Source organism: Rhinichthys klamathensis, unplaced genomic scaffold (genome assembly GCF_029890125.1).
Source record: "Rhinichthys klamathensis goyatoka isolate OS25496 unplaced genomic scaffold, OSU_Roscu_1.1 h1tg000004l_1, whole genome shotgun sequence".
NCBI classification, from domain to species: Eukaryota; Metazoa; Chordata; class Actinopteri; order Cypriniformes; family Leuciscidae; genus Rhinichthys; species Rhinichthys klamathensis.
The window spans coordinates 479,647-504,616 of NW_026606557.1; the positions used below are offsets into that span (position 1 = coordinate 479,647).

General features: G+C 39.9%; 1 protein-coding gene across 1 annotated transcript in view; it reads right to left on the reverse strand.

The window, feature by feature from the left end:
- The window catches only part of LOC130085090 (alpha-1,6-mannosylglycoprotein 6-beta-N-acetylglucosaminyltransferase B), a 124,731-nt gene that overhangs the window by 70,876 nt on the left and 28,885 nt on the right, over window positions 1–24,970 (reverse strand). Inside the window, exons 4-7 of the mRNA XM_056250676.1 lie at window positions 17,622–17,731; window positions 13,806–13,879; window positions 7,835–8,002; window positions 3,917–4,081 (exon numbers count right to left, since the gene is read on the reverse strand). Coding sequence (XP_056106651.1) covers window positions 3,917–4,081; window positions 7,835–8,002; window positions 13,806–13,879; window positions 17,622–17,731 — 517 coding nt within the window. The remainder of the gene's footprint in view (window positions 1–3,916; window positions 4,082–7,834; window positions 8,003–13,805; window positions 13,880–17,621; window positions 17,732–24,970) is intronic.

Here is a 24,970-nt window from a genome sequence, read left to right on the forward strand (position 1 = left end):
TTAATACATTTTATGTGTTGTATATCTTGTGATGTTTCTAGTCCCCGACTTTCTAACCAAAATAAACTTTAAGTCTCTAACCATGAACTACAAATATATTTTATATCATCATTAACACCACATTAACCCAAAACATAACCTTAACCCTATAGTTGTTACATGTGTGTCCTGAGTTTCCCCCCGTCTCTGTGTATTTGGTTTAATCCTGTGTCACTTTTCCCGCTCCTCGTTAGTTCTCAGTTCCTTCACCTGTCTACCTGTCATTATCAGTTCATTTGCCCCAGCTGTGTCTTGTTCTCATTATCCGTTCTAAGTGTATTTATACCCTGTGTTCTCCCTCACTCCTGGTCGGTTCTCGTTTATGTAACGTTGGTATTAGGTGTGTTTGTATCCTCTGCCCGTCTGCTCCTGTTTATTGTTTTGATTTATTAAGTAAAGTATATTGTTTTTGGAAATCCTGTTCTCCTCGTCTTCCTCTGCCTACACCAACCGTAACAGAAGAACCGACCAAAAGACAAGCGTGATGGCTGAAGACAGACTCTTCAACTTGCAGCAGAATGGCCGTTCGTTGGAGAGGTATGTAGAGGAGTTCCTGGAGGTTTCCCATCTAGTGAACTGGGGTGATTCCACTATTAACGGCTGCTTCCGGTTGGGACTGGACGATGATAATTTATTCCATTTCATCTCCGTGGAGAATTGTTATAAATCCGTCCCGGACTTTATTAATTATGTCCTAGAATTACATGGTTCTGATTTCCTCGTTGACTATGCAGAAGATAGTCAAAATCATCGTTCAGTTCCTATCCGGAAGTATGTAGGCGCCCCAGTTCACCTCGATCCGGAACCCTCTGCATACCTCTCCAAGAACTCCGTGTCCCTTACTTCACCCAAGATGACCGAGTCTTCACTGCTGGTCCCGTCTAGCACAGATCCCGAATCAGAGCTTCCGCCACTGGTCCTGTCCAGCCCAGCCAAGCCTTCACCGCTGGTTCCGTCCGGCCCAGCCAAGCCTGCACCACTGGTTCTGTCCAGCCCAGCCAAGCCTGCACCACTGGTTCTGTCCAGCCCAGCCAAGCCCTCACCGCTGGTTCCGTCCAGCCCAGCCAAGCCTGCACAGCAGCTTCACGTCGCCTGCCCGCCAGCGCCCCACTGCAGCCCTGCCGAGCCTGAGCTTCCCCGCAGCACTGCCGAGCCTGAGCTTCCCCGCAGCCCTGCCCTGCCGAGCCTGAGCTTCCCCGCAGCCCTGCCGAGCCTGAGCTTCCCCGCAGCCCTGCCGAGCCTGAGCTTCCCCGCACGCCTGCCGAGCCAGAGCTTCCCCGCACGCCTGCCGAGCCAGAGCTTCCCCGCACGCCTGCCGAGCCAGAGCTTCCCCGCACGCCTGCCGAGCCAGAGCTTCCCCGCACGCCTGCCGAGCCAGAGCTTCCCCGCACGCCTGCCGAGCCAGAGCTTCCCCGCACGCCTGCCGAGCCAGAGCTTCCCCGCACGCCTGCCGAGCCAGAGCTTCCCCGCACGCCTGCCGAGCCAGAGCTTCCCCGCACGCCTGCCGAGCCAGAGCTTCCCCGCACGCCTGCCGAGCCAGAGCTTCCCCGCACGCCTGCCGAGCCAAAGCTTCCCCGCACGCCTGCCGAGCCAGAGCTTCCCCGCACGCCTGCCGAGCCAGAGCTTCATGTCACGCCTGCCGAGCCAGAGCCTTCTCCGCTGGTCCCGTCCAGTCCTCCCGAGCCTTCTCAGCTGGTCCCGTCCAGTCCTCCCGAGCCTTCTCCGCTGGTCCCGTCCAGTCCTCCCGTGCCTTCTCCGCTGGTCCCGTCCAGTTTTCCCAAGCCTGTCTCTGAACCCGTCACTCCCCCCAAGAAAATTTTGGGGGGGGGATATAGGCCACCTGAAGAGACGTCTCCGCCCTGGCCACCGGAAGGGGCGTCTCCACCCTGGCCACCTGAAGTGGCCTCTCCACCATGGCCTCCCGAAGTGGCCTCTCCACCCTGGCCACCTGAAGTGACCTCTCCACCCTGGCCACCTGAAGTGGCCTCTCCACCCTGGCCTCCCGAAGTGGCCTCTCCGCCATGGCCGCCCGAAGGGGATTCTCCGCCATGGCCGCCCGAGGGGTCGTCTCCACCATGGCCGCCTTCCCAGCCTGCTCCACCCTGGAGGCTTCCTGCTCTGGGTAGGCCACGCCCTCGTCAGCCTCCAGGGCGCCCGCCCCCCCACCCCTATTGAAGTTATACGGCGCGAGGACGCGCCTTTTTGGAGGGGGTGTTATGTTACATGTGTGTCCTGAGTTTCCCCCCGTCTCTGTGTATTTGGTTTAATCCTGTGTCACTTTTCCCGCTCCTCGTTAGTTCTCAGTTCCTTCACCTGTCTACCTGTCATTATCAGTTCATTTGCCCCAGCTGTGTCTTGTTCTCATTATCCGTTCTAAGTGTATTTATACCCTGTGTTCTCCCTCACTCCTGGTCGGTTCTCGTTTATGTAACGTTGGTATTAGGTGTGTTTGTATCCTCTGCCCGTCTGCTCCTGTTTATTGTTTTGATTTATTAAGTAAAGTATATTGTTTTTGGAAATCCTGTTCTCCTCGTCTTCCTCTGCCTACACCAACCGTAAAAATAGTAAGTATATGTAGTTAAATATGACCCATTACTGTAATTACACTTTACCTTAAACTTACTGTAATTACAACATCACCTTATAATAATGTGTAACAAAAACACGCTCTGTCATAATAAATGGTATTTTTATTAATATTTAGAATTTAATTTGGTATGTGTACCAGAAATATTGTTGTATTTTATCTAGTTTTTAGTTATTATTTGGGCTTCCTTAAAAGTATTAAATAGTTTACTGGGGGAAAAAATGTAGTTGTTAAGGAACCAAGATCATTAATTGGAATCAATTCTGAGGCAAAATAATTACATTTCCTATACACACATGATAAACACAGACAGTTGGTAATCCATATCAATTAATAGCAGAATGCAGATTCAACCAAGACTGTTAAAGGATGTTAAATGACTCAATAGGGCACATCGAAAGTGCACCAACCAAACGGAAATGGAATGTTGAGAAAGCGAACGCGAAGACAAATAGACAAAGAGACCATAATTAAAAACTAGCACATGGGAAATGTGTGCAACCAGCCATTGCAATCAGTTTCACAAGCACCTGCAATTATCATATACTTTTACCAGTCAAACTCATAAGCAGCATTCTTCATCTACAGTAAACAGCTTTGTCATTGTCACAGTCAAACTCTTTACCGAACACCATTTCTCTCTGACAGAATTGAGAGTGTGTATCTGGGTTGTATCTCACAGTGAGATTGATTTAATTTGATATACAGTTGTTGTTGTTTTTTTTTTTAATTCAGGCTCGGCTCCAGGACAGAAAATGAAAATAATAAGTCTGTATCGGCTTATTTGTAACAGATTCTCTTAAAAGGAAATGGTACAAACATTACTGTTTATAATCTTCATAATAAATGTTCCTATTCAGGCGAGACTAGATTTTCCTGAGGAGGCAAGGTAAATTTGTGTTTTGCAGATGTATTTTCTGATTTTAATACTATCCAAATCAAACACGGCTGTGTTTTTCTTATACAACCTCTATAAAAAATGTAATTCCCTACTCTTTTTCTCTAACTCTGAGATCTAATCCAGTTCAGATAGGAACATCTGTGATTGGTTTATAATTTTCTTTTAGCACTTCTCATTTATTTTGACCTTCATCATCTACAGCTAAACTTCTGGTTTGAAATCCCAGTTCCGTTCAAATCAATACATGATCCTCTGTTAATAATCAAAACTCAAATGTCACTTCGAAAACAAATCCCATCCGAATAGTGCTAATGAAGTCATCGTTTTACGAGGAAACCTCATTATAGAGACTTTAATTGAGCTTGTTTGGACAGTGTGTGACAGCTCACCCTCTTCTGCTCTCTGTACTGACCGCGCAGGCGCTCCTCGAGTCTTCGTGCAGCTACAGCCCACTGTGCAGACAGTCTGCGCATACGCCGCCTCATGAAGCTTAAGGATTCTTTGCCTGAGCCGACTCGTTCCAACAGTAGAGACAGGTCGGAGCGGAAAAATGCCTGTGGAAAGATCAAAATTGAGTGTGTGCAAAGAAGTGTACAGACGTAATGTATGTCCATACACAAGTACTTGTTATTTTATAGACATTAATCAAAACACAATTATACAGCACTTTAGAAGCACACTTTAGCATACTTTTAAATTAATACTTATTACTGAAGTAATATACTTTAAATGAAAGGGCTTAAGGGTGAACTGAATGTAATATTTATATAATATTATGACACTCATTTGCATTTTAATTGCAATTAAATGAAAATGTATTATTGTTTAAATTTACAATAAATGCTGAACTTTTTACAGACTTAAGTACATCTTTATATGATTTCATAATTACTTCAACTGTCTTTGAAATATGATTAAAGTGTACAGATGAATGCTGACAAGCTTTTATGACAAACTAAAATATACCTTGTCGTTTCTTTTGAAACTTAAATGCCGTGTATTTTAAAATATATTTGTAATTACACATTTGTAATGGAGCTAATATTTAGTACAATTATATTAACTTTAAATGTACTAAATTACACACTACAGTCACATGTGCTTTAGTATGTTAGTCAAGACATCAAAATAAGTGTACTTTAAGGAACAACAAATTATTAATAAAACATCATTATTTAAATTGTACTTCACGGTAAAACTTTTAATTTGAAATGACATAGTGCACTTTTAAAAGTTTACTTAAAGAACCCCATAAATCCAAATTTAATCTTTTTAGCTTTTAGTATGAATCTGTTAGGCTTAAGCAGTGTTGGGGAAAGTTACTTTTAAAAGTACAATATTGCGTTACTCACCAAAAAAGTAACTAATTGCGTTACTTAGTTACTTTTTATGAAAGGCAATGTGCTACAATACCTTTGTATTACTTTTTCTCACCTTGGCAGGGCTTGCTTGTTTTTTTTTTTAATAACAACAAAAAAAGTTATATTTTTTGGGAAATGTAAAGGCCCTTTCACACCAAAAGTGAAATGAATAAGCCTCAGGCTGAAGGAAATATATATTTACGTCTGTACAGCAAACAAACCTTTCAGCTGCTATTCTAGATTAAAGAACAATAGGATACAGGAGAAGAAAGTTCAACACTCTTATTTCTAAATAATCTTAAGTCATTTTTGCTTATTAGTACGGTTGAATTAGATCATTGAAGGTCAGCAGCAAAGACATTGGTAAATAAAGTGAGATAAGTATATTTGTGTTATTTAATATAGTTAATTAAAAAGTTTTGCAAATTAGATATTTTGTTGTAAATTGAAAAAGTAATGCGTTACTTTACTAGTTACCTGAAAAAGTAATCTGATTACGTAACTCAAGTTACTTGTAATGAGTTACCCCCAACACTGGCCTTAAGGTTATGAATAAGCTGATGTGTTTTCAAAAACACACCGCTTTTAGGAGATATAAACATTCAAAAATTACAGTCTCAAATGTATCACAAATGTTTATGACGTCACCGCGGACTTCAACTTCTCATTACATCTTCTGTCCAATCAAATGCTCTCTAGAATCTAAAGCTCCGCCCCTTATGCTATAAATACCACCTGGCCAAAGCGACCGTTGATACGTCACGAGCAATATGGGTTGGAGGTGTGTGTTCGGTTTCTCAAACACCCCAGTTTTATTCCGTTTTCCAACTGTACGTTGGTTAAGAGTGAAATGGCTAGAATTTATTCACACCTCTACTATTGAATCCAGCGTATCATCAGCGCTCGGTTTCGCTTCCATGTTGCTGTCGAGTACGACTTGCAGTCTGAGAGGTAAACTAAACGCTATTGGCTATTTGAAAAGGGGGAGGAGCCATTCAATATGTCCCGCCTTTACATCCTGTTTCAGTGGAAAATTACGTAAATACATCAAACTAAGCTGTGCGTTTCAAGGCACTTCAATGGGCCTTTCATAAGAAACAGTCATGAAAGTGTACTATCTTTAAGTACACTTAAGTGGCCTGTTATGTCGTTAATATTGTTTATGTACAAGTACAGCTTTATATTTGAAGAACACTACAAATGCACAAACAATAAAATTATGCACACTTTATTTTACTAGTGTATACAGTAATATGCAGTTCTTCTCTTGGAAATTTACTATACTTACTAAACGACTCAAACAAACTCTGAATATCTTTCAAAGATTTGATGACACTAACCTGGAAAATCCAGTGATTAGGCATCAAAAGCTCAAAAGCAGTCAACCCAATGCTTAAACACAACACAGATTAATGGCGTGCGAGTGGTCATGCTGCATGAGGCCGAGGTTAAGCAGGATTTTACAAATGAAAGAACTGTCATTTTAAAATGCCAGATAGTGGCATAAGAGTTCAGGCGTATGCTGGTTAAAGCTGTGTGGAATATAAAGAGGTAATTATGCTAGACAGGAAAAATGCCACCGTATTTTAAGCTCTAGGGGAAAGAGAACTTGAAAAAAAAAAAATATCTAATTTCAGTCTTAGCAGGGTTCAATGATGTTGTGAATAAGTGTCAAACAGCTGGAATTCTTTCACTTGAAATGACACTGTGAGAGTTTCTAACCAGGTGAGATCTGCACGCTGCACACACAGCATAAAACCCACCAAGCTTCCTTGCTTTCTACAGCCTAGTAAGCCATCTAACTGAAATGAAACCTCATAAATGACTGATTTAGAACGCTGCATAGGTAGCAACTTGTGCGTCATACAAGCAAACACATGGGGAATGCGGGGGACTCAACACACACAATGGAGAAAAGAGCTTCATGGTAGCATACTGCTAATTCAGCAATGTGCCACTTCAGCCTCCAAAAAATAAATAAACAATGCATGGCTATTTTGATTTTGATTGAACTTGTCAGTTACATTTATTTTACAGTACGTTCACTTGTGTGTACTTGCGGTGTACTTACCTAGGAAAGTACTGGTGATGTAAGGTAACTAGTTAAGGTTAGGTTCAGGGTTATTACCCAGTTATTGTAATTGCTATAATAAGAACATAGTATTCACATGGGGGGCAGGGCTGTAAAATAAAGTGCCACCCAACATATTATTACAATATAAAATAACTGTTTTCTATTTGAATACGTTTTAAAATGTAATTTATTCCTGTGATCCAGAGCTGAATTTTCAGCATCATTAAGGTGCGTTCACGCCATGTCGTAATTACCGCAATTACATGATTTCAACTTGTGAAAAGCATTCACGTCGTAATTACAGCTTGTAAGATGGGGATTGTTTGAGAGCTCGACTTGAACCACCTGACCGCTGCAGATTCATTTATTCGTTGATAGTGGTGCCATAGAAACGCACAATTCCCAGTCTGAGGATGTGAACAGTTTCGAATATAATGCATCTCCAGTCTACGGTAATTACGACGGCGTGAATGCAGCATTACTCCAGTCTTATGTTATTAAATTTTGGTTATTATCAATGTTGAAAACAGTGCCGCTTCATATTTTTTTGGAAACCACGAACATACATCTTTACTGTCACTTTTAATAAATAATTAATTTCTTTAATAATAAAAAAAAAACTCTTTCTGACTTCAAACTTTTGAACAGTAGTGTATTTAGAACTGATATTTCTTTTGCTTCATCCATCTTATTTTTCTGTATTTTGTATTTTCTGGATAAAAGATACCTGCAATGGTACATAGGCAACTCATTAGGTTAAAGAAAATAGCCTTTATAAACTTCAGATTAGCCACAATATCTCCTCACAAACCTCTAACCTTCTCTGTGTCAGTGAACTCAGTGTTGTAATTATTGGCTGTTTCAGCACTCACCTGTCTTTTTGGGAGGCTGCTGGTTGTGGGGTGGCTGCTTTGATTCCTCCCGGCCAGCGGGGGGCAGAACCACTCGACTTCACTAAGGTAGATGAGGAAAGAGCAGTCGGAGCCGTCTACTCCATAAAAGGTGTAGCAAGGGTCTGATGTCCACCTGGCTCTCATCCACTTGAACATTAAGAGATGAATAACAGTTAAATGTAGGTTGGCATTATTTTAACATTTCACATTGAGAGGACAGAGGTGTGATAACCCAAACCAAGCATGACTGGACCCATCAAATGATTCGTTTTCATGAATAACTCAGGTTTGTAATTACATTTACATTGTATATTGCAGACACTTTTAGCCAAAGCGACTTAGAGGGCATTCAAATTGTATATTTTACCAGTACTGGCATTCTCTGCATGGGGATCTTGGCATTGTTTCAGGAACTGGAACTGTGGAACTGGAACTGAGTCTTCATCTTAATGCCTCTGCTAACCTTTACAAGAGCACATAAACTGAAATGTGTGCTTTTTATTTCAAACGTATACACTTTGCTGGAAAAGATTGGTTTGATTTGGCTGCTTTCAGGATTCTTTTTGGAATGGGAGTGTTGAACAAACATTTAACCTCAAAGAAACTATCATCCATACAACAGCCACGTCACATGGGTGATGGTGTCATACTTCAGACATGAGTGACACATTGAACACAATTCTAACGGCCCTTTCACACCACATTTAAGGTAAAGAAAAGTTAAACGAATCAGTGGCAAATTGTCTATCCACACCAAAAACAGAACAAATATCCATATGGCTGAATGAAAGGGAAATACATATTGGTACACAAGATGATGCATGTGTCTTTTAGCCGCTCAGCCGTGTGAATATCAGAAGCACGGGATGCAGGAGAAGCAAATTCAAGACCCTAATTTAAGCAACAAAAAAAACAACAACAACCTAAAACAGACATAACGTAACAAAAGTCGCGTTTTTGCATGGTGGAATTCACCCAAAAATGGAAATTCTGTCATTACTTACTCACCCTCATGTCGTTTCAAACCCGTAAGGCCTCGTTAAAGTGAAGACATCGTTAAAATAGTCCATGTGACTACAGTGGTTAATGTCATGAAGCGACGAGAATACTTTTTGTGCGCAAAAAACAATAACAAAAACAACGACTTTATACAACAATCTCTTCTCTTCTATTCGCGTAGTAAACACAGTGCAGTGCTTCCATGTTTTACGTCAGAAAGCTGGCTCACTATTGGCCAGATCCAGTGTCAGCATCACACGCAAGTGTCGTGTGCTCACGTGACCAGCGTCGGCCAATAATAAGTCGGCGTTTTGCTGTAGAACCTGGAAGATCTGCACTGTGTTTACCATCAACAGCGTAGGAGTCTGACACAGATGAGAAGAAACTGTTGAATAAAGTCGTTATTTTTGTTTTGATTTGCGCACAAAAAGTATTGTCGTCACTTCATAACATTAAGGTTGAACCACTGTAGTCACATGGACTATTTTAACGATGTCTTTACTACCTTTCTGGGTCTTGAAAGTTGCAGTGACATTGCTGCATATGGCTGGTTCAGAAACCTCTCGGATTTCATCAAAAATATCTTCATTTGTGTTCTGAAGATGAACGAAGGTCTTACGGGTTTGGAACGACGTGAGGGTGAGTAATTAATGACAGAAATTTCCTTTTTGGAAGAACTAACACTTTAAATCTTTCCCTGCAACCGTTTGTTTTTTAAAAGTTGCCAGCCAACGGCAGCATTTTTGATCATTTTCAAAAAAATTCATGACCCCAGAATATTTTGTTGTATGGATATCTGAATAGGTAATATATCAAACAAAAGAACTGAGTCTCTAATATATATATATATATATATATATATATTAGTGCTGGGCAACGATTACAATTTTTAATCGCGATTAATCGCATGCTTTTCTTGCGATTAATCGCATTGTTACGCGCAAACTTTAATAATGAATTCTAAAGTAGTCTATTACTCACTTTTGATTTAAATGTACTGCTATATACACAAAAGTGTAATAACATGTGGTTTGCAAAAACTTTAAACAAATAAGGTGCTTTTACCAGCAGTATTCCCTTTACACAGCAATAAAATATGTATTGTAAATCTCAACTTAAACATTAATGTAATCAAATCAAATATTAAAACAAAGCTATTTGCCACTGCCAGGGCATTACCTTTTATCTAGCTTGTTAAAACGAGTCCAGTTTTCTTGGTTTTTTTCTTAACAGGTATCAACAGGTGTCTTTTAGCAGCAGAAACAGTCTATGTAGTCAGAGGTCATGAGATATAAGTCGACCAACGTTACTTCTCTGATAGTAGCTTAGGTTTGGTCATGCCATGGTTTCCCACGTACACTAAGATCGCATTAAACAGAGGTAAAGCCCAATTTATACTTCTGCGTCGAACTTACGTCGTACCCTGACGTGCACCTCTCCAAAAATGTAACGACGCGTCAATTCTACGCGCACCGCAAGCGCTGTGATTGCTAGAACCGCTCCACGGGTTTCACATGCTCCCTCTGCATGTGTAATTGCGCGTCAACGCGGACAACGACGCAGAAGTAAAACCAACCAACGCGTAGTGTATAGCGTAAGTCCGACACAGAAGTATAAATCAGCCTTTTAGAGTGAGATGAATTGGTCGAGAAGGTGCGTTCTGTGAAACTGTTGCGCTCATGCTCGCCTCGCGCTCGCCTCACGCACGCGCCCGCCCGTTGCCGAAGTTGAATTGTCTAAAAGGACTTTGATTGTCTATAACTTTTTGTACACGACGCGCAGTACAAATCATTGGAAGAGAGACTGATCCTCGGCTCGCTGTTTGAGTTCCCAATATTTAAAAGTTATCAGGACATCAACAGAAGGGAATTCACATTACAGAGCATCCCCGCTAAACAAAACGCAGGCACATCAGGTAAAGTTATGTATAATTTTAATTTAAGTTAAAAAGACTACAGCTGCGTTGCGCACAGAAGCCGTTGCTATTGTTACTATCCATAGAGCGCCTGTCATTCACTCGCGGAGCGCTGTCTCCTTTTCTGTTCACCTGAGAGAACCTGCCAAAGCCTCTCTCCACTGCTGGTTTGGGTGGGTTATTTGCTGGCTGACCAACATCCCACCCCTCCTGTGATCCATGGTTTGACTGTAGGCCTATGTCCTATTCAGAGCCAGTGTGCAACGGACTTTCAAAAAAAAAAAAAAAAAAAAAACTGCGTTAACGTGCGATAAAAAAATTGTCGGCATTAATTAATAAATGCGGACGCAATAATAACGTGTTAACTTGCCCAGCCCTAATATATATATTCTAGCTTAATGTGGGTGCATTTCATTAAAAAGCAACATTTTGAACAAAAAGCTGCGGAAATCATGTTGCTTTTTTTCAAAGACTACAACGTGAAAAAGCAATGCTTTTATCACTTGTTTCTGCTTCTTTTTTTTTTGCCTGCCGGAGATTCTGTTCTCTTTCAGAAGATGAGTAATAGCGCCACCTACCGCATAGCAAGCAAGGAAAGCGGGAAAAGAGTTGATAATTGAAGGTCAGCAGCAAAAACATTAGTAAATTAAGTAATAAGTCCATAAACTCTATTTGATGTATTATTTAATTATTACAGATTTCATAGTTAAAAAAATTTGTACATAACTTTGCAACTACATGTCAACTAACTGTCATTAGAGTAGACTGTCTGCTTAATATCTGCTAACTCTTTATTTTTATGCTCCCCACAGACATTCCACTAACTATTAGTACATTTTCAACTACATGTCAACTTATGCTACTAACCCGCACAGTCTATTAACACTCTAATGAGAGTTAGTTGACATGTAGTAGCAAAGTTACTTACATAGAGTGTCTAAAGGGGATTATCGAAATAATGTTTTGAATTGTAATAATATTTCACAATATTACAGATTTTACTTTATTTTTGGTCAAACAACTGCAGCCTTGGTGAACAGACTTCTTTAAAAAAAGTATTTCAAGTCATTGTTATAGGGCAAATACAGAATTCTGCTCATTATAGTTTGTGCTTTAATGCCATGCTCCATGTGAAATATGTCAGATCTGCTGATCTCTCCACGATACAGCATCTCAACCGCACTGTGCAAACTGCGTTCAGCAGCACAGACTGTGGGTGTGTTCGTGCCGTTGCCTGATCTGCATAATTAATTTAGTGGATCGGGGCCTAAAGCAGCGCAGACAGAACATGCTTTCAGCGGGAGCAATTCATTCTTAGTAAATTCCCCCGTGTGCATTACCTACAATACAAATCATTAAAGCCATCATAATTATTTTAACATTTTGACAGCCCTATATTTCATAAAAATCTATTTATTGAAAAGTGGAAAAGATGCAAATGTAATGTGTGGTGAAAGAATGTTGATGCAGGTAGGTGTAAATATACAAGAAGCGGAGAAATATTTATGAGGATGAACCATGTGTCATGCAGGGCAAAAGTGTAAATTCGTGCTGAATATTTTATGTAGGCACCGTGCTTATCAAAGGTTACGCATCTGTTTCATGGAAACTAAAGAGTTCAAGAACTGCAAATATTTTATTTTATAAGTAATGTTCAGGCTTGTACGAAGACAACAGCAGCTAGATGTGCATTTGGCTTCAATGCTGGTTTCAGTGCATTAGTGCCAACAAATGTTCTGATTTGGGATGTTCACCACAAACAATGTGCATTGTTTATTTCAATATTTTTTTTCTTGTGCTGAATATTTGAATTGGTGTGAAAGGACAGAGTGAACTCGCCAAATTTGGCTGATGTGTCCTGTATTCACAATATATTGTTATTATTCTACTAGCAATATAAAATGAACCCTCTGGTGCTCTTCGATTGGTGGTCAGAAATGACAGAATTTTAGTATTTATTTTTTGTCAATGAAATTAATGTACTATATTTTAGTTGATAATGTTTTTATTTAATATTTTGTATTTTTAGGGGATTTTTCTATACTAAATTATATTTACGCTGTATTTATAATCCATTTATTCACTTTTTGAGCATAGACCTGAACATTTCCAACTTAAACTGTGGTAAATATTAATTGCTTTGGAGAACAGACTTAAGTTTGATCTCTTTTCAAAGACGACACTTGGCTGATTATTGCTGAAGTGAAAAAAGTTAAAAACAAAAGTGAACTTAAAAAAAGGAACAGAATTTCACGTGTATTGTTATGAAAACCGAACAAAAATACTATTTACATAGTAAAAACTATTTATAGAAAATCAAAGCCATAAATCGAAACAAGTTGTGTTGCAAATTTGAGCTTGATATATAAAATAAATTAGCTTTCAAAATTCGTCTCACATTAATTTCCAATGCGGTCATTTTTGACTATTTGACTATTTGTGACTATTTTTTTTCCAGGAACATCTAACTTTTTCCAATACTTTTTGTGTGTGTGTGTTCACATAGCAAGTCCCAAAAACCTTTACCAAGTTTCGTACCATTCCAAATGAAGTAAAACATTTTTTTTTTTTTTTTACAAAAAAAACGTAAAATGTCTCGGTCAAGAGGCAATACAGAGAACATTTCAATGTTTAATGATTTGTATGTGCTGTTTTAAAGACCATGAGATTAGATTAGATTAGCTCTCTCTATATATACTGTATATAAAATAATGTAAATGCACTCTAGGTTTCTTGTGGACAAACACTGATAAGGAGACTTGTTCGCATGGTAAATCTTCTCTGATTTTCTAAAATGAGGACAAACTGCACTAGAATAAACAGCATAAGAAGAGAGACATCATCTATAAAACAGCATCATCAATCAATGAAACAGGTGTGAAAACACTCTGCAAGAAATCAATTTGTTGGGTGCCAGTGTTTGCTTCAACCAATCTGTTTCCCTCCAAGGCAACCATGGAAGAAGAAAAAAAAAGACAGACATAAAGGAGTATGAGAGTTTTGAAAAAAAAAAAAAAAAAATCTCTGTCAACTCACATCCACTTTACTGGCGCAATCCGGGTACCCGGGATCCTTCGGGACTTCGCACTGGCCCATAACTCCATCTCGGCCTGTAGATGAAAAGGACAGGCGGTCACAGTCTGATAACACGGTTCCAGAAGCTTCGCTGTGGAACACCAGTGGGATCTGAACGCTCTCGGCTTTAATGAGGCTTTGGGAGAGTCCTCCGTATCTTCTTCCATCTCCTCTACTTCCTTTAAGCTTGCTTTATTAGGTATTATGAAAGTGAACTCTTGGCCTCATATCTCGTACTTGTCGGAGTAAGGCTTGCTCTGGGCTTTGTTAAGAGCTCTGTACTGCTTTCTGTTCACTAGGGTAGAAAATTGCAAACATCCCCCTCTCTCCTTGATTAATAAACTCCCGTATCTCACTGGTAGCCGGTCCCAGTCAGCCTAATTAACTTAGAAAGATGTTGTTCTTTGTAAAACAGGCTACTTCAGATCCATCAAGAAGCATACAGCGAAAGGAATTATGGGCTATTCTGCTTGATTATGAAAAGACAGTAAGCAGCAGCTGAAAAAAATATCCTTGAACCCTTAAATCAAAGGACGTCCACTGGCTCTTCTATTCTGTACCCATGGGACATTAATTTAGGAGATTCACTCCATCGTCCTGCGGTTGATGCTCCTCAAACTTTATAGAGATCCCTATTGAAATCTCTTTGATTGCAGACTCTGACATTTTGGAAACCAACAAAGAAATTGACGAAATCTCTTTTGAAAGAAGACGTGATATTTTAGCAGAAATCTCAATGCCGTCGAGGGGAAACAACTGAAGTATTAAAGTGATCTAATTTATGACTTTACTTTTGTATGGGCATATCTATATACAGTATCTATTAAAAATATACTTTTTAATGTTTTTGAGAGAAGTCAACAAGGCTATATTTATTTGATCAAAAATACACTAAAACGTTAATATTGTGAAATATTATTATAATTATAATAAATACTTAACTAGTTTACTAGAATGTCCAAGAAAATAAAGTGTAACCAAAAATCGTAATTATTCCAAACTTTGGACATGTACATATATTCTGATTGGCTGGGATTGTCACGTTGTGTCACATTTTCACATTCATTGTGAGCAAGCACAGTCACTGATAACTGAGAACACAGCGAGTGTATGACTTTAGATCAAAAGATATTTAGTATTGTCAAGTCAAAACTGAAATATTACTTTTAGAAATGTCTAAAAAGTCATTAAAAACAATTTCAAAAAGAAAAGTTTTCTTAACAAAGTAAGCAGAGTTTGAGGAGAATCCTTGTACTTTCTGTCCAAATGGCTGAGGAGAAGTATGAATTATGTTTGTCTTGCATTAGTAGTTTAAATAAACCTCCCACACATCTTGGACATATGCTCGCTAAAAATCAGCTGGAAATCGACCAAACTCTGTTGGCAAACTCGCGAGATATCTAAACCTACAGAGAGCCTCACTGAACAAATAGCGGCAAGAGATGACTGGCATTATTGCGATGAAGTTCAATCAAGTTGCATTAAATAATAAATAGCGAATGTGTTGTCCTGCAAAATGGCATCGAGCCCAGACCTCCTCATGTCTAATTTTAAACAGCATTTTTAATATGATTTTGGCTCACTATAAAGAGACTAAGTCGAGAGTTTTTGGTGAGTTTATAAATCTTGTTTGCTGTTAAATGTAATGAGGCAAAAAAGGACTTAATGAACTTAATTTATACTTAATCTAAGTATAGACACAATGAGACTATTTTTAAAGTATTATATATATATATACATATATTTTGTTTGTTTGTTTGAAGAGAGTACTATAAAAATCAATATGTATATCGAGAGTTCCCGTAGACAACATATGTGTGTGTGTGTGTGTGTGTGTGTGTGTGAGAGAGAGAGAGAGAGAGAGAGAGAGAGAGAGAGAGAGAGAGAGAGAGAGAGAGAGAGAGAGACACACAGTAAATGAAGAACTCATTTGCCTATTATTACATGGCTCTGTGGAATACTTAATTCTGATTGGTCAATCACACGATCCAGCGGTATATTATCCCCGGTAACAATCGCTAAAAATGGATAACACAGGGTCACCCGAAATGAAAAAAAAAAAAAACCCCACTATTTTTAAATAATTAAAAACCGCATTGTCAAAAGTTGAAGTCTAATCCTCATTATATAATTAAAGGGATACTTCACCTCTGGAAAGATGAATGTGTATTTAAAATGGGTCATTTATGTAGAAGAAATGTGAAATTACTTTTTTAATTTTGAGCTTTCTAGAATGAGAAAAGCCAGGAAATGTATTTTTGGCTTATGTGGATGAAAGACAACAACTCCCAGAATGCACTTGCTTCGCTGCACTAGGAGGCCACGCCTACCGGTAACAGAGCGCAGTAGTTAAACAACAAGTCTAGGCTACTAGTGAGTCTCCGTGATGAGTCTGCCCGAAAATGTGTTTCGAGATCGCCCAAAATCTCCAGGATTCGGCTTTTGCGTTCTACAGTCGGCATTCATGATGTTTACTGTGGCGAGCAGGACGAGTGAGGGCCGCGGGAGAACGGCGCGAGGCCGGTGGCGTGATTACTGATGAGCGACACCTGTGAGACGCACCGCTCTCGTATCTCTCACGGAGGAGCGGGGATTTTCTTAGCAATGTTAAAACACACATCAACCGATCACTTGTTTAGCGTTCATGTAAACACTACATTCAGAATCACCAATCGGAATGAATTCAGTTAGATTGAAACAAAAGGTGTGCATGTAAACAATGAATGGCGACTGCAGAAAGCAAAAGCTGAATCGCGGACATCGACGGACGGACATGTCCGGGAAAAAAAGGATGGTAACCCCTACTACTCAGCTTTCTCCACAGAACAAGAGCCTGCTAGCTTAGCTTCCAAAAAAAGATGGCTGACACTATGTGTACATTCTGTGAGTGAGATCCACCCTCTATGGGCGCGTTGAGAACATGCTGGACAGCCCCTACTACTGGCTGTAGTCTTTAGCCTCGGGCCAAAAAATCCTCCGATGACGCAAAATGACAATTTTTGCGTCATCTGAGGATTTTTTCCAGACAAAAAATACATAAATCTCTCGTCTCAGGGGGATATGATGTATTAGTTTTCTACTAATACAAAGCTTGATGCTAAATCCTGAAGTATCCCTTTGAGTCACTTCTGTTCTGTCACTTGACAGATGTGATGCAGGAAAGCTTTGTCATTAATGTTATAATTGTCATAAATGTGCAGGTTTTTAATCTATGCAGTGCCGCTTTTGAAAGTTTTCTTCACCACATCAAGACATCCTGCTATGAAGATGACTTCTTGAATGCATTCAGTGTGTTTCCTTATTTAAAATAAGGTATTTTCACCAAATATCCTGTGGTGGAATTGATTTGTTAATAAAGTGATGTGATAAAATGTCAAATGTCAATGACAGTGAGAAATAATCATTTGCTACTACAGCGTAAATAAATTCAATTGGACCAACGACACGGTTTGATAAACTTAATTTCTTCATTGGCTCAACATATTATTTCTGATTGAGCCCATGTTAACAGACTATTGCCACAATTGCTAAAATGCAATTCACAGAAATTAAATTAGGCCAATTGAAAAAAATTAGATGTGACCAGTCACTAGAACATTTTGAGTTGGAGAGGTCTGAAATTTTAACAGTGTAATAAAAACGACTAAATATTTTTGGTTGTCGCCCCCAACAGCGACAAAATGTAACCTTATTGTAAAGTGTTAATACTATTTTGATATTAAAAGTATCCAATTTTCTTCCTACAACAACCCTTACAATAAGAAAATCCTCAATCACCTCTGCCTGGGATGTTAGTCTTCTTGAGAATCTGCTCCATTCGTATAGCCATGTCAGACACGTTCTGGGCGATGGCCTGGATTCGCTCCACCAGACCTACCGGCTGGAATCTGGGAAAGTGAACAGAAGAGAGAGAGAGAAATGATGCCCAGCCATTAAAGAAACAGTTCACCCAAAATGACACTTCTGGACTTCTTTGATAATCCCTTATGGTGTTTTTTTAAATCACAATACACTTTGTTGTATGCAATGACCAGAAAACATCTCATTTAAACTTCCACAGAATAAAATAATAAGACTTTAGAACGACATGAGGGTGAGAAAAGATTACTTTAAATATGCATTATGGAAAGGAGGCGCATCTTAAAGTGTCTGTGACTAATAAATATGAGAAATGAGAAGACACAAGGTCTAAAGATGTATTGCCTTGACTGAAGCAGACGTGTCTTTATTTATTGTGGAACTGAATTGCAACATCCTTGAATGGTGCGATTACCCATTGGACATGCTAATTGCTTGAAATATGCTTGGAGCATGAAATAGCGATGCTTCTGCACTGACACCATTTACATAGATAGATAATGAAAATGACATGCGGCATGTTTAGGCCTGGCCCTGAGAGAAAAACACGTTACAGCAATTAAGCCAGTAACTTAATTCCCTTTGTTGTTGAAGCCTAGAAACGATCCGAGAGGTTAAAACAACTGGGTTCAAATGAAAGGGAAACATTGCATCATTTAATTGTTCCAGGGGTGGATTTTTAGATTTCACCACTTTTTGTTAAATAAAGATAGCATTGAAACAGCCTTGGAAAGTTTTGAGTATGCGTTCATTATTTTCAAATGTCTTTTATGTAATTATGTATTGATAATTAAAAATGGTAAAAAAAAAATAACGATAATTGGAAAAAAAGAATAAAATAATCATAAAACATTTCAGTAACACTTTACAGTAAAGTTTCTTTGGTAACATTAGTTAATGAATACTGTAAAAACAAATGTATTGCTCATTGTTAGTTATGCATTAACAAATGTTAACTAATGGGACCTTACTGTGGACCTTAAATGCATATAGTTCACCCAAAAATAAAAATTCTGTCATATTTCACAATATCTTCTTTTGTGTCCAGCAGAAGAAATAAATGCATACAGGTTTGGAGCGACTTGAGGGTAAGTAGGCCTATATGATGACAGAATTTTCATTTTTGCGTGGACTATCCCTTTAAGTGTTACCAACATTTCAACAGTAATGGTGTGTTCACACCGAACGCGAATAGAGCGTCAAATACACGTCTATCGCAACTAGTTAGACGCTTGAACATTCGCTCGAGTTCAAATTTTTCAACTTGCGCGGAAGACATTCGCGGCAAACGCGTCGCCCAATTCGCGTCATTCGCAACGCCCGGCGCGAATGATGCGTCTATTCGCGTCTTTGCATTGACTTTGTATTGTAATCTTCTTGCGCAAATAATTAAATTCGCGTTCGGTGTGATTGAACACACCATAACAATTGTTATTTTCATATTTTATGTTATTGATGGGATACACAGTTGAAAGGTCACCTATTTCTGAATTCTCTTGAGTTACAAGCTCAGATTTTTAACCATTATGCTTCCACCGCCCCATAATGCTCAAAGACATGGCTGAAATGAGCCTTAAAAATGGAGTATCAAATAACAAAATAATAGATTTGCATTTTTGACCAAATAAAATATCCAAATAGTGGCCCTGAATATTTGCCCTGAAAAAATGGTTATAATAAAACGATCAAAAGTGTTGTATGTATGGTGAAATATGCTAATTGAGTAAATTGTTAGATTGTGCCGATATCCTGCCGACAACCGCAAAATGATAGATCAGATGGATCTCCATGTCAGAAATATCAGATATATTAGACATGTCCCAAATCACTGCCAGATATTAGTCTTCTATCTGCCTAAGAATTTGACTGAGAAAGCCAGGGAAGAGCAGAAGCAGGAGACGAAGTGATGATAGTAAAAAGAGCTGAGTTTATTAAATAATCTTAGTTGCGTGTTTCAATGCTCACACTTTGTCTGAAAGTCTTGATGCTTTGACTTCGTCTGACCAGTAATCCAACAAGTGTTATTATACACTGCCCAGCCAAAAAAAAAAAAAAGCTTTTTATTTTTTATTTGGATAGGCAAAATCTTAAGAGTCTATGATTAGGTCATGACAAGATCTTGAGCAAAAATGTATGCACCTCTTGATGGAAATAAATGTTGTGATGTTAATTCCATCAAGAGGTGCATACATTTTTGCTCAAGATCTTGTATTGCCAATGCAAGAATCCAGCACTCTGTCTGTAATGTCTCCTCGAGCACATCCCAAAGACGTTCATGTGGTCTGGAGGTGCCAATTCATGTGTGGAAATGATTCTTCATAGTCATAGCCTATTCCTATTCAAATCCATGCCTATTCAAATCCAAACAACGACTTTTCTTTATCTTTTGGCCAGGCAAAATACCAAAAAATCAAAAACAAAATCCTAAAACTGTTTATTTAGTCAGGTTGTCAATGTAGTCTCTGTACCCACTGTAGTTCTCCTCAAGCTTTGTGACATTCTAGTTATTTTTGACTATATATATATATATTTTTTTATCTCGTATCTGAGACTATTTCAATAAAACCTCAATAGGTTTTATTTCAGGTCTCTCAAGAGACTTGAAGAAACTCTTTCAGAGAGAGAGGAAAATGTCTTTCAGCAAGCTCGGGGAGTGCATTGTCATCTTTGTTTCACACCAAGTGTTTGATTTCTTCATAATACAGCTTGCATGAACCGCCTCCAACCTCGTGCCCTGCAGCTACAGTACATCAGCAACACGCCGAAGCAAACAGCCCCCCTTCTGTGAGCAACTGTCAGTCGCAATAAATGTCACCTCTGCACAGCACAGGGCTGAACGCTCACAAAACCACGCCATCTGAACCCTGACCTTTCTGACTTCACACCCAAAGACAATAAAGCGTTTAGGCGGAGCTGTCACATGCATGTCTGACTTCTGCATCCTCTGCACTTCTGAGATTTTTTTTTTTTTAGATCCTGTCAGAGCTTTTTACCTTCTGAAGTCAGAACCAATCAAGCCACACCAATCAAAGCAGTTTTTATAAAAGAACGCCAGTGTTGATTTTTCAGTCACATTTCGAAAACCACAAGGTAAAGGCTCTAAGGCTTTGCTTATGCTGCACTCAATTCAATCTGTACTGTATTTGCAATCAATTTTAGGGCTGACTTTCACATTTTGCAAGTGATGACTTTAAATCCGTTTGTTCAGTCAGTGTAGTCGATATACGTTATTTCTACATCGGTTGTTGCAATAATTACTTCAGCTACAGCAAGGTGCCCAAAGATTTTTTTCTACAGCAACAAAGAGTACAGTAGCATGGAAAGTGGTGATCTCATCAGATAATATAAGGGTCTCATCTCCCATTCCCTTTAAAAGCCAGTTGCGCTCCCGCCATGGCCGGTTACTATTGTAACCCTCGTTCCCTGAAGGAGGGAACGGGAGACATAACGTCGACATGACGACGTAATTGGGATCACTTCAGGGAGTCCTATCAACTTCGAGTATCTACAGAACCAGCCAATGAATGTTGGCGTGCATGAAACGCGTCACACGCACGCACGCACACATTGTTTTTCGCTGAGGAGCCGAGATCGTGACGGCCATCCAGCGATGGTCAGCAACCGTGGCGACGGGAACAAGGGTTACAATAGTAACCGAGACATTCTCTTTCAGTTGCTCACGTTCGACGTGACGTCAAGGCGTAAGCTGTAAGCCGAGTCTGACAGTACGGATGAGCCAGCGAGACGGGCTGGGAAGCTCTAGCCAGGCTCCCAGACACCGTGCAAGCGGGACCAGCGGCACCACAAACGTACCCGGGGTGGGGCAGCGCGGCGGAATGCAGGGACCCGCCTCGGACGGCATAGCGGCCCGGAGTGGGGTCTAAGTGTGTGGTGCAACACGTACCTGCTTCCGCCGAAGGGCAGAGTGAGTGTGCGGAGGCGTCAGTGTGTCCGGGACACAGCCACTGCTGCTCGCTGGCGATGAAAGAGGGGCTTGAGGGTGACAAGGCATAGCGTCATTGACTGTCAAGCGTGCCCTCTTGGGCCCCAGAGGTTTCAGAAATTGCTCTTTTATTGAAAATGTGGGTACCTCCGGCGGAACACAAAGAAAAGGAAACAAAAGATTCTCCGCCCGGCCCTCCACCCATCTCAGGGTCGTTTGCACCTCCGCTTGCCTCCTGGTTTGGCAGCGGCCTGGACGGGCGTGGTCGACTTCTTGCGGCTTGCTCCACGCTGAGACCACATGTGCGCCACATTACTAACGTGCTCTTTAAATAACAAAAAAAATATTGCGCCATTGACTTTATAGGTTGTTGTGTCTATGCGCCTGAACACACCCCATTTTCAAACCAGTAGGCATTGGCGCCCAGATGGGCGCAAATGCATTTGCGATTTAAACAAAGGGACAGGGCGTGAAAATGATAACTGCGTCGGGCTGAAACTAACAAAAAACACTTGCCGGGTGTATGAATAGGGCCACATGTGTTCAAGAGAACAAAATCATCACTCCCTGAGAAATTGAACAAAAATCTATAATCTTCCCCGATTACAGATTTTTGGTAAACAGTGGAGCCACTGTGGCTCTTTATTCCTTTGTCATAAATGAGTTGCGTCTCAGAGCGGCAGATGAAAAGCAATAAACGCTGTCATGTTATCTTGTGTTCGGATGCTGGTGTTTGGAAACACAAACGTGTGAGACGCTTCTGGACGGAATTAAACCAAATCCTTCTGATGGCAGACTTTGGCTCAGGCATTTTAGAATGACCAAACCAACATTTGAGAAGCTGTGATGCGATTGGTCCTCTGGTTAGTTCAGATATCCAATCACCTCCTCTGTTGAGGCAAAGTCATGAGGTTTTTTTTTTGTTGCACATCAAAGGATTGATTCTGTAAATGTGTTTCCATCGTATTTAATGTTTGTTGAACTTAATAGTAAAAATCTATTAATCCGTACTGTTCACATACTATGCCTTTGTTACTCAGAACACCCAAGTTAAAGGGCTAGTTAACCCAGAAATGAAAATTAGCCCATGATTTACTAACCCTCAAGTCATCCTAGGTTTCTATGACATTCTTCTTTCAGACGGATACAATCAGAGTTATATTAAAAAATCTCCTGGCTCTTTCAAGCTTTATAATGACAGTGAATTGCTGTTTCTGTTTTGAAGTGCATAAAAGTGCATCTATCCATGATAAAAGTGCATCTATCCATGATAAAAGTGCTCCACACGCCTCCGGGGGTTAATAAAGGCCCCCTGAATTTAACACATTACAAAGTAAAATTTTTACTTCCGGCCAAATGCCATCTACTGCCTAAAGCGAAACGTATGCAACATGTGACGTCAGAAGTAGTGTAGTGTGTCATGGCGTAGCGTAAATATCAGCAGTACGTCGCATTACTTGCGTAAGTTGCGCTTTACACTTAAGTGGAATCTGTATGTTCGTTTGGCCAGAAGCTAATTATTTTACTTTATAAAGTTTTAAATATGAATATTTTTCTTACACAAATGCATCGCTTCGCTTGTGCCAGTATTAGCATAATAAAGACAGCAAATACAATTGTTTTCTAATGGTAATAGTCGTAGTAATTTAAAAATTAATTGAATGATTACCATTGTTGCTTTTGCATGCTGAGTGTTGATTATGGGATATGCTTTTATATCCCACAAGGCCACGGGAGAGGATTTATGAATGGCAGTGAAGCGACGCAACTGACGCTGGTAGGTCACGTGACAATAACAACATGGCGGATGCATTATGTCTGAATTTCATTCATACTTTTTTCTGTTCATCAGCAGCTCTGTGTTGGATATTGTTTAGGTGTGTAACAGTACATGTTTTTTCATGCCCAAAAGTTCCCCTTCTCCAGGATAGGACAATATAATTTATATAAATATACTTTGATGTTGCGAAGGACACAGATTGAGCAGTTAAACATGAGGGGCCCTATTTTAACGATCTGAAACGCAAGTGTCAAAGCGCAAAGCGCAAGTAACTTTGTGGGCGGATCCCGGCGCTGTTGCTATTTTCCCGGCGGGATAAATGCCTATTGCGCCTGGCGCAAATCTAAAAGGGGTTGGTCTGAAGTAGCTTCATTATTAGGTGTGGTTTGGGCGTAACGTGAAATAAACCAATCAGAGCGTCATCTCACATTCCCTTTAAGAGCAGGCGCGCTTGTTCTAAAGCGGATTCCTTTTATAACGGCGGATTTGCCAGGCGCGCGCCAGGAGCGGTTTACAGCCGAGGAGAGCAACGTTCTCGTCAGGGCCGTAAAACACAGAGAAGTGACATTGGGGATGGAGAACCCCACCCAAATTAACTTCTGTTAACCAGGCGTATGATAATTTGGGTAAATGTGTAAGCTACATGTATGCTTTTATAATAAATTGTCTATCTATCTATCTATCTATCTATCTATCTATCTATCTATCTATCTATCTATCTATCGTAATAATGTATGATTTGCAAAAATGAAAACTGCTGCTTAGATGAGAGAATCAAAGTGTATGCGCGTTGTGCACACGCTACATTGATTATGGCCAAGCATGCGCCCTTAAAATAGCATAATGAACAACGCGCAACGCGCCACTGACTTTAGACTAGGTTTTTTCTGGTCAGTGGCGCATTTGTTTTATAGAACAGCAAAATAGCATGAGGGAAAGTTTGCGCCGGAACACGCCTCCTCTTTGCGCTGAACCGCCCCGGGGAGCGCAAGTGTATTTCTTAGTTAACCGACGTGTGTCTGTGGAGGGAAAAGCCCGCTTTGCGCGGGTGCAAAATAGGAATGATACATGCGTCAGTGTACAAAGTCATTTGCGCCGAGTGCAAGATAGGGCCCGAGATGTGCTCTATATTAAACGCTTCAATCATAAACCAACATGGCTTGCACTACTGTCAGATGCATGTGTTGTTAAATGAGTTTGAGATGCGTTTTCCTCAGCGCACAACTTAGACTTTACGGTTGTATACTTGCCTTTAAATGTTACAAATCCTCGCAAGTATTTCCATTTTACATAAATGATTATGCTGACAGCTAGCGAGTCTACATTTACTTTTCAGACATCAATGAAGGAGTGTCAGTGAGCGCATGCCCGTCACAAAAACGGAGCAGATTAGAATTGGAGTGCAATAATTCTAATCTTAACTTAAAAAAAAATATATAAAAAAAAAAAAATATATATATATATATACACTCACCTAAAGGATTATTAGGAAAACCTGTTCAATTTCTCATTAATGCAATTATCTAATCAACCAATCACATGGCA